The sequence below is a fragment of the Drosophila sulfurigaster genome, chromosome 3 (genome assembly GCF_023558435.1).
Source record: "Drosophila sulfurigaster albostrigata strain 15112-1811.04 chromosome 3, ASM2355843v2, whole genome shotgun sequence".
NCBI classification, from domain to species: domain Eukaryota; kingdom Metazoa; phylum Arthropoda; class Insecta; order Diptera; family Drosophilidae; genus Drosophila; species Drosophila sulfurigaster.
The window spans coordinates 43351334-43369853 of NC_084883.1; the positions used below are offsets into that span (position 1 = coordinate 43351334).

Consider the following 18520-nt stretch of genomic DNA (forward strand, 5'->3'; position numbering starts at 1 on the left):
AAATCGAAAGATCTAATATAAAAGTGAACTTTTCGTTTAAATGCAAAAACTGCGTTTAATTCGATTTAATTACTTCGATGTGTTTGCCCTTTTAAAATATTCAATATTTTTTTTTTTGTTTTATCATTGATTTATTTATAGCTACAATTAAAATACAAATGTTATGCAACAAAAGTGTGAATATCGCTTTAGCAAATGATACTAATGAATGGATATAAAACAAAAAAGAAAAAAAAAATAAACAAACGTTTTTTTATACTACTCGCAAAGTGTATAATTTTGAGTAACTGAAAGGCGAAATATATCCTAGTTGATGTTGGGACCCCAGAAAAAGAAACACTCTGCATAATGTATGTACAAAAATAAAAGTCTTTTGTTTTGTTTTTTTTTCTTTTTCCGAATGTTGACAGAGTGTTTTTTTGTTGGGGCGAGGCTTCGCGAGGGGAACTAGGACTATATCGTATTGCTTATGAACTAAACATGCTAAAAAGTTGAGCTAAAAAATATGTATACGCCTGCAATTTTTTTGTTTTGCTTTTGTTTTCTCTTTTCGTAATACTTATAGAACAGATTGAAATCGAAACGGAGCAGGAATATGGGATTGGATATAGGTTTGAAGGTATAAAGTCTTTTTCATTTAGCCATCAACGTTTTTCTTTTTCTTTTCTTTGCTTGTGGTACGAGTTTAAGCTAGTTAACTGTTTCAATCGGTACTAAAATGTACGCGCAACAACTAATTAATATAATTGCATTTGCATATCTACTACAAAAATGGTGCTTAAACTGTTTTCTTGGTGCTGCTTGTGTGCTAAATAGTTAGGCACTCGAATAAGTTTATAGTATAAGTAGTAGTATAGTGTATAATATGGTGTATAGTAAACCTTAGGGTACTACTATCCAATGCGTTTAAACGTGAAAACGAAGAAAACATTTACAAAATGTGTTGGTTGGTTGGTTGGTTTTTGTTTGGGGGGGATTGTTGTTTTACATCTAACAATAGTTAGATTCCCTAGGAAAGTGAAACGGAGCCTGTGCAGCTCTAGTTTTCATTTTGCAACACTACAAACTATGCTAAAAAGTATATCTCTCAAATGTATACATATAGTGTATATAATAAATATATATCCCTTGGTATAGCACTGTGTTTTTTCTCGCATGATAGATTTTGTGTATGTGTGAGTGTGTTTGTTATGCACAGGAGATTAAATCTGTGGCCAGCTTAGGCCGTCGAGGGTTGATTCGACCCGGGTAAGCTAGCTGGAGTTGGGGCTGGACCGTAGGTTGCCATGATATCGTTGATGGCGCTCTGTGTGCCAAAGACGAGAGCAAAAATGCCACACAAGGTGATGACAATGTTCTTCCAAATGATCCAATTGCCGGCACCGAATCCGGTGTCCCAGTGCACAATGATCTCAATGAAGACCTACAAGAAAAGATGGAGGAACACACATTAGTTTCGGCAAGATATCGGAATTACCGGAATGTGAAGTACTTACCGGAAAGATGAGACCGAGTATGGAGAAGCAAAAGGCACCAATGAGACCCATGAATGGTCCTATTGTAGGCACTGAAATGGCCAACACAACAGCGGCAGTAACCAGCACGGTACTGTAAGTTGAAGAGAAAGTCAAATCGAATTAGTTAGGGAACAAAAATGTGAAAATATTCGTAACCTACCGCAGCACATAGTTGACGAAGATGGGACGCTTGGTGCACTTATCCTTGATGGCATCCCAGCCGATCTCGAGGCACACATAGAACTGCAGTCCAAATGTGCAATAGACGGCCAAACCGATCAAAATTTTCACAGCCTGAGCTGGCCATTCCTCTGTGGGCAGATTCAGGGTAATACTATCACGGGTGGCATCGCCATAGTGCAGATAACCCAAGAAACCGAGCAGCATATAGATCAACGTAACTCCCGACATGCCCTGGCTGAGGACACCGCAAATGCCGAGGAAATTCTTTGGAGTTTTCATGTTGTTCTCCAGCGGCATCACGACACCAATGGCCTCCATTGCGAAAATGGTGATTGAGAAGAAATTCGGCAGCGTGCCAAAGGTGAAGAGTTTACGATCGGCAATCGATGGCAAATCCTGAACCAGATAGTAGAATGTAAGCAACAGTCCCAGGCCCATGAAGACGTTGGCGACCATGGAAACGGGCGCCAGATACTTGAGATTGGGCACCCACGCAATAATGATCAATGGTATCAGCAATATGGCGATGAGCACACGCGAATCAATATCGATTTTCAGCCAATGCTCCAGCACCTGTTGGAAATTCTTGGCCACAATCACCGTGTAGACGGAGCAAGTGCCGAAGTATGTGAGAAAGAGGCCAAACAATATGGAGAACTTGGCAACGGGCGCAAACGGACGGCACCATTTGGGACCCCTTTGGAATGCTGTCTCGGCGATCTCAGCGAATGTCATCTTGGTGCGACGTGTTCTGTAATACAGTTTGTGACCGCACTTGACCTAAAGATGCGAAAAGAATATGCACTTAATTGATAGGCTGAAGAGTGTGTTTGATCTTTGTACTTACCAGCACGTAACTGCAGTGCGTGCAGACGATGGCAGTGATGATGGTGGAAATGATGCCCATGACAAGACCGGAGTACATGAAGGCAATGGGCATGCCCAGAATGCCAGTGCCCAACGAGGCCTTCAGCAAATGCGTCAAAGTTTCTCTATCACTAGAGGAGAGAGATAAGAGAAATCGTTAAAGGATTTTCCCATTTTAATTGTCACTCGATTTGTACTTACGTTGTGGGATGCTCATTGTCTCGCATCGCAAATGGATCGAAATCATTGTTAGCCAAGGCCTGCTCGGCATCTGATTTACGCGGCTGAATTTTGTATCTAAAAATGAAGAAATGATAAATCTCTTATTAGTAAAATGTAGTTAAAAAAGTGATTTGCAAATTGCCACCTCAACTCAACGTTTGTTGGTTCTAAGTCGTCTTTCATTTTAAAGCTCTGATCTCTGATCTGTTGTGCACCTCAGTTGACCAACAACTAAAATGAAAACATTTTCTTTGCTTTTATGGCCAAAGTGGCAAGCGAAATTCTTTGGCTTTTGGAATTGCTGCATCTGCAATTATAGCCATTTGTCGACGTCCACAACTCCACAGTGTGTTTACAAGCAGCGGGCACACGACAACAACAACAACAACAACATCGACAAGAGCACATGTAATTACATGAAAAGCAACAACAACTTGCCATATTTGGGCTGCCAATTGTGATTGGCCACTCTACACATATGCTACTATTTATCTGAGCCTGATTTAAGCTCGCATTTTCATTGCATCAGCCAAAGAAATTGGTTCAAATGCGTGAACCAAAGAAACTGCAAGTTTAAGCAAAAATTGTAGCATACTTTTAGGCTGTACTAAAGAAATCTCAAAATCTCTCAGGCTGTACTAAAATAGCTTCATTCAAATACCCTTTTAATAACTTCGAACTAAATACTTATTATTTTAGGCTGAAAAGGCTTTTCATGGTCAATTAAGAAAACTTGTTTTAATTTGTTTCAGCGAATTGAAATTTCATACTAACAATAGTCATTTAAATTATTTTTTAAAAATATAGGATGGTAATCAATATATTTTTCTATCCTATTCCTTTGTTTGGATGCCTAAGTTTTAGCTTTCTTTAATTATTTTGTAGTAATTTCTTTTTAGATTATTCGTGTTTATTTTTCTGAGCATTTCACAAAATTCAAAATTATATCTCCAATACCATTTTACCCCACAATATGTTTGCTTAAACATACGTCAAAAAAATTCTTCAATATTTGCTAAATTTGGGAATTCTGCACAAGTCATTGTTGCACATTTTTATGCTTTCAAATGTAATGCAAGCTGTTTTAAAATGAATAATATTCTAAAGCATATTTGGACATGTTTTTCGGTGGCCATTGATATTTATTTTAGCTGCAGCAGTCAAGCAAACATTTGCGTGTTCACTTTAGCTATTTGCTAAAAGTAAATAAAATTTGGCACTTGTTGCCACTTGGGTCAGCAGCAAATATTTTATTAATGAGTGTGACTAGATGTTGAAATGCCGGTAAAGAATTCTCAGTCAAACACAAATTGATTAAAATAACATTTGAAGCGAATTAAGTGCGATAATAATCTTTAGAACATGAAGCAGTAAATACTAAAGCCAGCTATCAGCTGCAACCTTTAGAGGCGAGAGTTTTTATTATTTATTAATGCTCAGTTTGATTGTGAATTAAAGTATTTCTTATCATTTGAAGCGCAAGGTTTCACTAGCAAAAGCAAAAGGTTATCATATCAGCTGATCGTTCAAATAGATTTCAGCTCGAGTGTAACTTTTCTGATTTACCCTAAACAATTAGATTTGGTTATATTCCATTAATTATTTGTTTACACTTTGCGGCTAGAAACAGAGCTGTTTATAAATACATTTTCACAGATTATCAACTAAAAATTGAATTTGTTTTTCATGTTGATGATGTTCTATTCTAATTTCGAGCTTGTTTTTCAGAACGTGAAACGTGTGTTGTCAATTGACATTTAAATTGTTTGCTTTGACAAGCTGCAGAATAATATTTGCCTTGCAAAAATATAAGAAAACATTCATTTGCATGCAGATGATCTTTGAATGCAAAAATAAGCAAAACAACAAAGGGTGTGACGTTGCAGTTGAGTCTGCTCAACTTAAAGACACTCTGTGCATTTAGTGATAAGTGGGGTTCAAATACATTATCATTTCGCATCAGACTGCTGAGTAAAGCAACTCAGTTTTGTTATTTGAACTTGCACTTGGAAACAACAAAAGCCAGGAAATTATTTAGCGTATTTTTGTAGTAAAATATTATATTATTAGTTGAACTTTGGAAACGCTTTTTACGTACGTAAATTGGATTCGATTTGCATTACGTGTTTCGTTTAGATGATAAGCTGATCTAATTAATTTAGTCTATCTTTCTTCTGTTAGTTGCTAGTTAACTTAATTGCACTCAGAGTTGTTTATTATTTTTAACTTTGCTAGTTAAGATCTGCGATCTTGAACCATGATATAATACCTCTTAATACCAGACTACAAACACTCAATTAGTCAAGTGACTTTGGCGGCAAGATACGTTCAATTTGTTAGCTTAACTAACATTTAATTGTTGCACACGCAATGTGCAAACTTTTTATGAATTCATTCATCTAACATCAAACATCACAACAATTTATGAAATACTAGACTACTCACTTGGTGCCATCGCCGGGAAGGAATTGTTCCATTTCCTGTGGCCCATGTTTGGCGCCATTGTCTGGCTGCAAATATTGACAGCAATTAATCAATTAGTCAATCATTTAATCAAATTATCAACAATATTACTTACCACAACGTTGACCATTTTGTCTGTGTATTGAATTTCTCAGTGTACCGACTGCAAATAGAGAAGAGAGTAAAGTGAGTAAAAATTGATTAATTGAATAGAGTAAATATTGGTTACAGCCAGAAAGTGTAAGATGACGATGATAATGATGATGATGATGGTGTTGATATGTGTGATCAAATAGTGTAACTATTTGTGAATGCAAATTGTCTGATTGATTCAGCAGACAGAGTTTGATTGGTCGGCGCACGGATGCGATCAAAAATTCCGTCGGCATTTTATTAATATAGTACATATGTTTATTGGCTTTAATTCGATATAATTTATGCGTTCAATTGCCTTTTAATTGATTCGTGCGCCGCACTTTCAATACAGACATTTGATTTACTTAAATTATTAAAGTAAACTTTTCCCTTGATTGTGCTTTTGCCAGATTTGCGACAAGTCAATTTATTCACTTAAATTCTATCTCTCTCTCTCTCTTTATTTGTGTGTTTAATGAGTTCTATTTATATATGTTATATTTGGTGCAAAAGTCGCAGCCCCCTACCAAAGAAGGCGCTATCAATGAACCTTCGAGCATTTTCACTAAACTGTCCCATTCAATATTTCGGCCCTGTCACGATGATGATGAGTTTGTTGTTGTTTACCGCCTGTGGTTGCGCTTCTATTATTAATACTATGTCAAATCCCTGCCAAAATTCGTTAAATGTGTTAAATTTCACAAGACACATTCGGGACAAGTGGGTGTGATGATGCGGTGTGTTGCAAGTCGTGTGACAATGTTTTTTTCTCTGTTTTTTTTTCTCACATACGTCAATTCAATGTGCCAAACATTGTCTCATTAGCAACTACGTTACCATCATTCTATTCGACCTTGTTCAAACTGTTGTAAACTGTAAACAAAGTCGAGGTCTAGCCGCATATAGAACACATTTTGTTTTTTTGGAATTAATAAGCCATATAGACTGACAAGATTAATTTACTTTTTTCGTTGGCTTATTTACATGCGTAAACATTTTTCAATGCTTGAATTTCATTCCCCCTTTTTTTTTGCTGTTTTCTTTATGCTGGTTTATTTGGCTTTCGTTTGCTTCAGCACATTTTTTTGCTGTGAGGAGGTTGAATGAACTTTGAGTCTGGTTGCCGAATTAAGTTGTGCGAAAAACAAGTCTTATTTTTTTCTGGCATCCATTTTCGTTCCACACCAGCTGTAATACAATCCACAGCAATCCTTTCGCGTGCAACTTGTATAACTGAAATTCTTAATGTTGTAAAACAATCTTAAACGATCGTTTTACAATTATTTATTTGTACAACTCACATTCCTTTACTTTTTCATATAGAATATGAGCTGATCTCTCAGCTTTAACTTCTTCCAATTTCATTATCTTTCCCTTAGATTTAATCCAGTTGAAACTGCATTTGCTATATAACACAATTTGCCAGTCATAATAGCCACTATCTTAAATGATCTTTTCAATTCTATTCTATTCTATTCAGTTTATCAAACAATTTGCCATGCTTTTCTTTATCTTCATGCGACTAATCAGAGTTGTCGACTGCCAGATTTATAACCTCCAGACTTGTGCGCTATACTCGTATAGCTATAACAAATTTTGATTTCCTCCTCCTGGGGAAAAGAAATATGCCAACGCGTCACTAAATCACGCATACACTAAATAACACACCTCGAGATAAGATATTAGTATTCGTCAATTATAACATCGGAACAGCATTATCAAAGTTCGTTGAGCATGGAACGTGCCGCAATGAATGAATCAAATTTTCCTCACATTGGTGTTGAGATATTAAAGCACTTCTACACCGGTTAGATTGGCCACGACTAAATAAACATAGCGAGTATAGTACGCATTTAACAACAAAGAGTCGACAGACCTTCACCCAGTGTGAGTCTATAAAAATTTGGCACAGTTCTCTCTCATCTATTATTGTTAGTGTTTTGCTTGATTTGAGATATTTTTAGTGAGGTAATACCATAATCTCATGACCCGAACCGCCTCGAACCGGTTTTTGCGCAAAACTTTTTAGATAATTGATCGATTTATAGTATCAGTGCCAACATCCATAGCATATAAAATATACTATACACATTACTACTAGAAGAAGAATTTGTTGCGTGAACAAACTGATAGACACAAACCCGGACCCCGGGACCAGAGCATGACATAGTCAAAAATTTGTGAGATAACTGTAAATGTTGCCCTTGAGGGGTATTTTAAGTGTTCTATTGTTGTTCTTGTCATCGTTTCGTTTCACTAGAATTTGTCAAAAGTTTTCGGGAGACAAAATTGATTTCATCACTCTTAATTAAGGGTTCTACACGTGCCCGTGACTTTTCAATTAGAGGAACAAGTACTACAAAATTTGAAGATGATTCTTAAATACATTTTCCTAAGTATTTCTTTTAGAATATATTTGCCTAGCGATTGACAAGTCTAAAGTCCAATAGACTATAGCCAAATTTTTTTCGATATGAATCAAAAACAGACTAAATATAATAAATATTTGTTAAATGTCAATCTTCACAAGTAGCAAAGCATACACATCTCTCTTTTCCTTCTTCCTAAATGTCATCCATAGAGTAACTACACTGAAAAAAAGACCAAGTTCTAAAATGGAAAACATTAAAAATAAGACCAAATTCTTAAAACTAAGAACATTAGTCTGAAAAATACCCAAATTCTCAAAATAAGACCAAGAATTCTAAATTTAGGTTACAAAATTCCAATTCATTTAATATAACATTTTTTCATTTTATAATAAGATTTTTGGTGTTAAAACTATAAGGTTTTTTTTCTAATTAATAAGATCTGGGTATTATATTAAATGTTCTAAAAATCGAGATGTGTTTTCTAACTTTAAGATTTTCTTATGTTCTAGACGCACTTATTAGATCAAAATTCTTAGTACCAAAATCTTGATAATAAAACTTTTTTTCTGTGTGAAAATTTAAATGAACCATAAAAGACATAAAGTTATCTTTATTTTTGGACAAATTCTCAATTGACTAAGGATGCTTTTATGAGTAAACAACAAAGGAAAGAAAGATCATGTACGATTAGTCTAAATTTAGACGGCCCATTCATAGGATTTTGCGCGTCGTAAAGCAATTGTTTCGTGCGCAGAAAAGACTGATCACAATGCCAGCCTTGAGAATGAAATTTTTGACGTTTAGCATATGTACCTATGCATATGTATGTATGTAAATTGGGGAATGGCACAATAGAGAACACAACGCAAAAATTTAGCAGGAACGCATTCTGAGTTTCTATGTTTCTGTTTCTTCTATCCCATTACGAATTGGGCACATCTGTTGTGTGCATCGTAAAACTGCAACGACTGTTGCGCCTAATCTGAAAATCATATGTGACGTCAGTTCTTGCTCTCTCTCTCTCTCTCTCTGAGCGCATTCAGCGCACAGCATCCAGCATTATAAGAGAGGAGATTGGATTTTCTTAAACTTTATGCTCTCTACTCTCTTTGCTGAAAATTGAGCCACCGCGGCCAGGCCCCTTATCGAAATATAACAACACGTGTTCCATTTTTAGAAATATTAAATTGTATTTTTAAGAACTTGCATTCGCTTATTGTGAATGAGTTGGAATGTGCAACAAAAACCATGAGGTTTTTAACCACATGAAAATCATAAGTTATGTCGGTTTTTTTTATAAGGGAAACCGCGATAATGTTGAAGTAAACGTGATTGCGGAATTTTGTAGGAATTTTTCAATCCGATAAGAAACATTACTAAGAACTTGGGGTTTTTTGAAATTTGCTGACTGTTGTCGTTTCCCGTCAGCATAAGTAAAAGTATTGTTAGAAAAATATACTCAAAAACCATATACGTATTAGTTATTCATTTATAAAAAAAATCGTATTTATATTTAGACTCAAGTTCATGCAACGCCGTGCAAAGTTTCATAGAAATTTCATCAGCCGCAACATTTTCATTTGCTCTCAGAATACTCAATCGCTTCGTTTGCAATTTTTATACGCAGAATTTTCTTTACGAATTTGAGACTCAATCGACATCTCTCAATTAAGAAAGTATTGTATATCTTGCTTTCAAGTTTACGTTTGTGATTCGATACTGATAAGGAAAACGTGCGATGTGACTCGAATATGGGAACGTCAAGGGAAAGTCTTGTCAATTTAATGATAAACATTTCCATATGTAAAAGCTTTGCAAAAATGATTTAATGTTCTTTAAAAATGTAGCACGGAAAATAATTATAGATTTCGATCTATTCTATTTTCTAGTTCCAGACGGTTTAATGGGGGGATTCACAATTAGCAATGTCATCCAATGAGTTGCTAGAAAATTAATTAGTTTCAGTTTTAAAATTTCTATTATCAACTCGAAAGTCAACTGCCTAGGAATGATCTTTTTAAACTACTAAAATTGCCACTACTTAATTTTGTTTATGTCAGAGACTTCATTTGTAACGTTTACGAGCTGCGTACTTTATAGATAGGGTCTATGGGCGGGAGGAACGATGGAATGAAACGAAACTGCATGCAACCAAAGGTAATTACCATTTTGTGGCGTGTGTGTGTGTGTACAGATAATGTGTCGGCTTAAGTTGTGGGTAAACAAATGGAGTGTTTTTTTTTTTGTTGGGGAGTGGGGTTGACCTTACGTAAGCAAAGGGGTCTTCAGTACTGATAAGAATCCGCAGTGCTGTATATTAGTCACAAGACAGATATTTTCGTTGTCTATTAATAAGAAATAATTTGAATATTTTTAGGAAAATTTATCGAGCAATTTGCTTGCAACAATTGAACAATCAATGAACACCTGAGGTGTGTTGAGCTTCCGTTACGGCAATTGGTTACGTCTAAAAATAAATCAATTTGCCCAAGAAGCAGAAGCAGTTAAAGAAATAATGACAAGAGATAGGGGTAGTTGTTCTATTACCACTTACGTTACCACAAGTACAAGGGCGTAAGCTGACAATTTGCACAAATTGATGGGCAAACAAACAAGCAGCGAGCACAATGTAAAGAACAAACGTCAAGGAATAACCGTAAACAAGACGCAATATTGTACTATGTGGACTAAAGATATTTCATAACTGCGGGTTTTTAAGAAAAAATTCTAATATTAGTTTGCTTAGCTCAGTATTTGAACAGTTGCTCCCTTGGGAATGTCGTTAAACTTTTAATGGTGAAGTACAAATATGGACAAGGAATCAATGTTGCCCACGCTCAACAGTTGCTGACGTCTTTTTCTCTCTTTCCCAGCTGACGTCACATTTTTTACTGCGACTTTGACTAAATTTGCTTTGCACTCTTGTAAATTTCTGTTATTTTAATTATCCCCATACCCCAAAGAACAGAAATCGATCTATTGGGCTTTGATTGACCATCTTTTTTGCTTAAAAAATTTAACTAAATTTAAAAATTATACTTTTTGGGATTAAAGATATTTATGAAGTGATAAGGTAGTTAAAAATTCCCATATAATTTAAGTTATTATATTAAGTTTGAATTATTATAAAGTGATATTCTAGTAAAATATTCTCATTAAATTTAATTTAAGTATAAGAACCACTTTCTTAAACCAATGTAAAAATGGATGTGGTAATTGTATATTTTTAATCCTTAAGTTTGTCATATACACTTCCACGACAATAGTAGACTCTTTCAGTTTCTTAAGAACAGGGTCTCAAAAATCAATATACCATATTCGACATTGAAAAATGAATTACATGGCGCTCGGTGTCTCGCATTGATAGTTCCTCATTTTACGACCTTTCCCAGAAGATGGGATACGATGGCAGCTAACAAATTACCTGATGTTTATTGTGTTGAGGGAGGAAGTTTCGCTGTGAATTAGACATAGTCTAATGAACACTGAGTTCAGCTCAGTCTGCAAGCAATGATTCGACTTTCTCCTCAATTATTGTTAGATTACGTACGAACAATTGTAAATAAAAAAAAAACAAAACGTGGCACATCAGCAAGTCAAATTGCGCTTAAAAGAGTCACATGCAAAGTTGTTGTTGTTTGCATTTGGTTGTATTAGTACAACGATTAAGTTTTCATTCATGGCTAGCAAATTTAATGAATTGTTGACAGTTCGCAAATAAAGGTCGAACCTAAAGTTCTTCAACGCGTAGGGTATATGAATTGCGATGTTCAGATTTGCTGAGGAGTCGCAGCACATAACATAACAGGTGCAACGCTGGCAAAACGTTAGCGTCGCCGCTAACAGCGAAGCCGTCGTCGCAGTCGCAGTCGACGTTTCGCTTACGTTGCATACGCGTGTCAATGTTGAGTAGAGTAATAGTATGAATATTTTCTGGCGGGCTTTAAAAGGGTTTTTGCTTTGCACTTTTTCTGCTTTCGTAGGTGTGTGCAAGTACAATAATTGACGTTAAGCTTTACGTTATGTACATATTTAATACATGTTGAGTAATGACAACAACCACGACGACGCAGTGCTAACCAACAAATTCAATATGACACAATTTTTTTTTTTTTTTAATTTCTTTTCGAACTTTGCAGCCATGCAATTCGGACATGTGCTTATTTATTTTTGATGAGCATTTCGTTAATTCGCATTTGTTTTGAGTTTTTCCATTTGGTTTTCGAATTTCACTGCATAACCTCTGTGTCTGTGTGTTTTGTCTATTGCCATGCAGTCGAACGTCTATTTGTAGACAACCAAATTTGTACCATGTGCTTGACATTTTTTTTTTTTTTTTTTGTCATTCTTCTAATGCTGCGGCGCATACACGAAAAAAAGAGAACATACAAAATACACCCATGCAATGCGTGTGTGTACTTACTTTGCTCACTGTTTTTGGGGTCGTTTGACTTGTTTTTGTTTAACACTTTCTTAATATGGTTTGCACAGTTTTCCCCCCAGTTTATATACGATAATAATTAATGCACGTTTAACAATTCTAAAAATTGTAGTTGCTGCTGCTCCACAAAAATATTCACCACCGAAACGGTTTGCAACCTCACGCAGAAAGAACTCATAAGCAACTGGCGTTGCCGCGTCGAGCAGCGTTTTTATAAACCGGTGAGAGCGCTGAAAAACAGCGAGCGCGCCAAAAAAAATATTGTGAGAGACTGAATAAAGGGCAAATACATTGCGGCGCTCTCCTGCCAATGGCAGCCGGCGTACTACGCGAGAGGCACCGTAAATGAGAGTGGATGTTTGGCCGCTGTATTTCCCTCTCTCTGGTTAGATTGCATACTAATGTCTCCTTGAAGCGCGTTTTACCGACTAGGGAGTAAAGGTATAAGAGCCAAACTTGAGGAGGAAGGCAAAGGAAGAGAACTTCTACTGTAGCAGTAAAAGCCTGCACAGGAATAGAAGGGCCTTGGCATTTGAAGATTGGCTGACGAAATTCAGTGCAGACTTTCATAAGCGTGGCAAACTCTTTTTAAAGTTTTGTTTGACGCTCTCGACGGTAACATGAAACTTTAAATTAGAAGCGTTGGCAAAAATAAATGAAATCTAACGGCGTATTGCATCAGAGATAAAAAGGATGAGATGATTTCTATGTAATGTTGTCACAGTGCTGTTCGAACATACAGTGCATCCGCAACGGCAAAAAAATGTCAATTGGTCATGACATAGCACCGTTGCACACCTCCCACATACTTAATGATAGTGTGTGCATACGTCATTGTTCTAGGGAAATCTATTTAATAGATAAACAACTTGAATGCCGAATATATCTATCAGTTTATGGTGAAATTGACTTGCTAAACCAGTATTTTTTTGCAAGTCATATTCAATTATACACAATATGCGAACAGAGAATTAAAGTGTTTTTTTTTATTGTATAAATAAACAAAAAACTGAAAGCAGCACATGCTTAAAACTCGTGTGCTGTGAGCGACAGAGAGAGAGAGAGATAGCTATTATGAGCGTTATCTATGTAGGGTTGACTTGGGGAGCAAGCGCTAAATGTTTGGCTATTCAGCTAATATTCGTGGGAGCCCTGCAGTTTGTGGGGATATTTAATATCTAGATTAGTCATCGGTAATTCACTTCTCATAATCCTGCATAATTTCGCCACACAATCGACGATTCGAGAAACTCATTGGAACCTCAACAACTGAGTTGATATTACGGAATGTGAAAGTTTAGAGCAAGGATTGAAGTCATTTGCTTAATATTGAAAATGACAACAAATTTGTATAATAAAAAGTCATATGTTTAATATTAAAATTGATAAAAAAAAATATTTATGATTAAAAAAAACAATGAGAAGGTCAGTTCTAATATACGCTCTATTACAATCACAATAAATTAACGTTTTATTGTTTGAAAATAACAAAATTAATCATTATTAGCGGTCCGTGTTTCAGAGACTATAGCGGTTAGATATGACATATCATAATTGCCCCCTTGACTTTAATGTAATAATAATATATATGATTCTTGGTAACAGAAAACATGTTTAACAAAAAAAAAATGAAAATAAAAATAAAAATAAAAAAATTGACGTCAGATACTAGGTTCATTTTTAGAAAATCTCCACATCTGCTTCCGCCCGAAACACATTTTATATTAGCTCTCTAACTTGTTATCATTTCGTTCTAAAAATTTTCTTGAATCTCAAGCAACTTGATTTGACGATGCTTCCTCTATAAATATATGCGTTAAAGTTCTACAAGTGGCCCATTGAAATGCTGATAATTTCTATTTATTACCGCACCATATATTATTAATATAAATATTCAACGAGATTATCTGGAATTTCTAAGCGTAATAATTGCACCGTTTGGCTCATAAATATATGTTAGATAATCTTATTAAAAATGAATGAATCAATAAAAAAAGAACTCAAATAATGCAGTTGAAGCCGACTGTGGAACACCCTATACTTGTGCTGTGGGAAATACATATGTAAATGATAAGGGCTTGTAAAATGCTAATGTATTAGAATTCAATTCACACTTTCTTGGAAAAAGATAATGATGTATTCCTACAACGTATTTTCTACAGGTCAATCGTAATGTATTTCTCAGGATCTTTGCACCTTACAAAATGTTCTTGTACAATAAGAAAACAAGTAAGAAAGTTACAGTCGAGTGTGCTCGACTGTGAGATACCCGCTACCCATTTTTTAATAAAGGCAAAATATTGCGGTATCATTTTGAAAATATACCGAAAATACTTTAAAAAAAATACTAAAAATATACCAAATGGTATGTTTGGTATATCAATATAGTTCCGCATTCAAAATATACCATAGACGGCTCAATATACCAGATTGTCAGCCAAAGTAACTAAGACCCTTATAAGTAGGCGTTTTTGCCCATACAAAAGTATTTCTTTTATAACTTCCACAATTTTTATCTGATCGCAACCAAATTTTCAGGAATCATAACTACTATAGTTATTATTATATATACCAAAATTCGCAACTCTAGCTTTAAAATTACGCTTGTTATTCGATTTTTTTGGTTTGCGGGGGCGGAAGTGGGCGTGGCAAAAATTTGAAACAAACTTGATCTGCGTGCAAACATAGCAAATGCTGTCGAAAAAAAAAATTATAGCTCTATCTCTCGTAGTCTCTGAGATCTAGGTGTTCATACGGACAGACGGACGGACACACAGATACACAGACGGACATGGCTATATCGTCTCGGCTGTTGACGCTGCTCAAGAATATATATACTTTATAAGGTCGGAGATGCCTCCTTCTACCTGTTACATACATTTCCTGCCGGCACAAAGTTATAATACCCTTCTACCCTATGGGTAGCGGGTATAATCATTATAAAACATCAAAGTTGCGACGCAGCTAAATTTATTTTAAAGAGTTCGTATTAAAGTTGCTGAACTGGATAATTATGTGGGTTAACTATATATTGATTGAGAGAGCGTGATGGGGTCAATGGATACAGAACTGGCTCTTCAATTAGAACGTTCCAGAATCGACAATTCCAGTAGTAATTGCTAGGTAATTTCATTAATTGAGCACATAGAACTTTACGAGTTTGTGCTCTCTGTTAAAATGTAAAACTTTATTCCAAAAATCAGCAATTCTTTTTGTTGTATACATATTTTCCATAAATTACGTACAATATAATATTTAATTTAATTTCTGTTTAAATAATACAATACAATATACTATATGAAACCAATATACTTTGTTTCTCTTTTATTTTTGCAGATAATAAACTATGTCTGTGTGTGATATTTCGTATGAAACTTATACTTGAGAGATTTCAAATCTGTCAGCATTAAATCGTAAGTTTCCAACAACTCTCACTAATATATCATGCTATAACTTCTGTTGGAAAATAAAACAAAAAAAGGATTTAATAAAAAAACAAATTGTGATTATAAATTGCACAAGAAATTCTTACAGAATGCGTTTGTGTGTGATGTGATTCATTACAGAGATATTCGATGGTACACCAAATAAATATTAGTATACCTAACCTATGTATGTAGTATATATGTTATCGTATTACTTGAGATGAGTTTTATGAGAGTTGTGTTGTATGTTTGAGCGTGTGAAGCACGTTGACTGTGTCTGTAGTTTCTATTTGTGTGTTATGAATGTATATTGTCAGTTTGGAACTGCAATTCAGTTACTATTGAGTTATAGTTTGATCTATTGTAACGTTAATGTTAGTTAAGATGTGTTGATTGATTCGATGCGTTGCGATGCGTTGCGTTTCGATTGATTGTAGTTCTTGTGGTAAAAATTTCTTGCCCCTGGACGTAAGTTCTTAAATGTATATACATACAATATATAGTATGGCAGTACAATTCGTTTTCTTTCTTTTTGTTTCATTTTTTTGGGGGGGGTTTTGGGGGTTATATCAAAGTTACATATTTCAAATGTCTCATCCACACGCGCATCCGAGGTTCGAGTCTTGGGTTACTTATTTGAAGCCGAGCGCCGTCTATGGCTTCAAATAAATGAATCGTCAGTGCTCCTCTGGCGGTGTACGAAACTCCGAGATCCAATCGGTGACACGCAATCGAAAGATTTCCGTTTTGGTCAAGATCCAATCGCGATACTGATGTGGAATATACTCGACCAGTTTGTCCGCAATTTCAGGATTCTTAAACATGATCATATAGATGATGAGCACATTGACCATAAACAACAGCATAAAGGTCATCAGCGAGGAAAAAGCTACTCCCGAGAGCGTTGCAAACCAATTGCCGCCCTGCGTTGTCGACGATTTCTTCTTTTGATTGTGCTTTTGATTTGTGGTCTTCGTGGCGGCAGCAGCAGCGTGTATGGGTTTGATGCTCAACTCGTTTTCGTTGACAGCGCCCGGTTTCTTTGCCTTGGACTTTTTGTTTGCCTTGCTCGACTTCTTGCTGTTGACCTCTCCACCACCACCGCCATTAGCTTTGGCTGTGCTGTGGTTGGAGCTGGTGCTGCCATCACCATCGCCGGCTCCGGCCATTTGTTGACGTTCCTGCGCAGCAGCGAGACGTTCACGTTCAACAAATTCGGACTTGAAGTTAACACAAACGTTGACCTACCAACAACCAAATTGAAAAGAGAAAAATGTCAGCAAATTGTTGTTGGGTAAAGTACATGAATGAAAGTGTACACTTGAAGTGAAGTGGTCCACTTCTGCTTACAGTATTCTTGGCCGCCTGTTGGCAGTCCTTAAGCGTGGAGCAGCGACCCACAATTTTCTCCCAGGCGGGTGTCAAAGGATTGCCCTTCAAGTCCAAATACCGCAAACGACTCAAGCGCCCAAAGCTCAAGGGCAAATGCTCCAAGCTGTTGTTGTACAAGTCCAAATGACGCAGATGCTCCAACTGGCCAAAATCATCCGGCAGCATGCGTATTTGATTCTTGCTCAGATCAAGTTTAACCAGCCGTGTGAGTGTGGTAAAGTTGCGCTAATAAGGTGCAAAAAAGAGAGATTAAATGCTAATGCGTTAATTAGCTTAATTTGTGATTTTCAACTTACACCAAGTGTGACCAGACGATTGCTGGAGAGATCCAGGAAGGTAACGCGTTTGAACGAAGCCTGCAAAGGTTCCAAATAAACTGAGTGAACAGTTCAATTTCAAACAGGATGTGTCGAAAAAAGAAACCCCCGAAAAAAACACACATAACTGAATTTTTGGCAATGACCGAGCAACGGGGTGGCAAACTGTCCTTCAACTGCTGCTGCTGCTGCCAAATCACAAAAATCAACCCCCCTAAAGCAGTTTCACACATACACATACACACACATGCACTTACACACTCTCACACACATCTGCTTCAATGCGGGGCTCTCAAGTGTAAATGCAATGCAGTCAACGTCAGCGTTAATTGCAAGCCAGCCAACAGCCGGCAACAACAACCACAACAAAAACAACAACAAGACGAGAGTGAGACTTGTCTTGGTGCAAGCGAGATAGCCGCATATATGGTTGACTAGACTGCTGCCAGACTGGGCATCGCTTTGTTTGCCTTGCATCGTGTGTGGGGGCGGCGGCACTTGTGGGGGGCGCGTCAGGTCAGACAACGACAAAACAGTGCATCAGCTAATTAGCTATGCATTGATATTATTTGCCATTAGCCGCAGCACCCCATAAATCGTGTACTTACAATTTCACGGACTGGGATCTCGGTAAGCTCCGATAAACTGAGATCGCAGTGCTCATCCTCGACTCGTTCCTTTACATTCACTTTCACTTTATCAACGCCCTTTGGCATGTTTACTGTGTGTGTGTACTATTATTATTTGAATTTGTCTAATTGAGAACTCTATACACGCACTTGTGTGTACGATAATAATAATTTCGTATGCCAACTAGTCGAAATGAAAAACCAAAACACAGCTGCACTCTCCAAAAGCCGCTCTGTGACTGCCGGGCGCATAGTACCCACATCAAAATAGTGGTAACGTCATGCGCAGGTGCACAAACTACGCTGTTGACTGTGACGTCACAAATGTGCGCCACATGCCGGTCGATGCACTGCAATTATTTCTCTTTTTACGTGACCTAGCTATGCAATTATGCTATAAATTGCTTTAATTATGCAATTCCGATTAATAACACATAATTATTCAAAGTGCCTGTGCGTGTTTCGCATATTACTTCGTATTTTAATAAATGCACGTTTCCGCTGCTCGACTACATTTGACCATCTGGCAACGCCAGACACCGCCTAGTATTTAAAAA

At 36.4% G+C, this 18520-nt stretch overlaps 2 protein-coding genes across 3 annotated transcripts; both read right to left on the bottom strand.

The window, feature by feature from the left end:
• Positions 1-246: 246 nt before the first annotated feature.
• Positions 247-12383, bottom strand: LOC133841306 (proton-coupled amino acid transporter-like protein pathetic). Of its 2 annotated transcripts, XM_062273691.1 has the most exons (8): positions 12183-12383; positions 5368-5415; positions 5235-5299; positions 2769-2864; positions 2548-2698; positions 1678-2480; positions 1497-1608; positions 247-1423 (listed from the first exon to the last, which is right to left on the bottom strand). In XM_062273691.1, the coding sequence occupies exons 2-8, from the start codon at positions 5380-5382 to the stop codon at positions 1220-1222; spliced, it is 1446 nt and encodes a 481-aa protein (XP_062129675.1). In that variant the 5' UTR covers positions 5383-5415; positions 12183-12383; the 3' UTR covers positions 247-1219. The 2 variants fall into 2 exon arrangements, with proteins under 2 accessions (XP_062129675.1, XP_062129676.1); XM_062273692.1 differs by lacking the exons at positions 5235-5299; positions 5368-5415; positions 12183-12383 and adding an exon at positions 2935-2987.
• A 3300-nt stretch (positions 12384-15683) lies between these two features.
• LOC133841505 (leucine-rich repeat-containing protein 59) lies at positions 15684-18195 on the bottom strand. The gene is made up of 4 exons (XM_062274041.1): positions 17943-18195; positions 17314-17373; positions 16976-17242; positions 15684-16869 (listed from the first exon to the last, which is right to left on the bottom strand). The coding sequence occupies exons 1-4, from the start codon at positions 18048-18050 to the stop codon at positions 16303-16305; spliced, it is 1002 nt and encodes a 333-aa protein (XP_062130025.1). The 5' UTR covers positions 18051-18195; the 3' UTR covers positions 15684-16302.
• Positions 18196-18520: the final 325 nt, after the last annotated feature.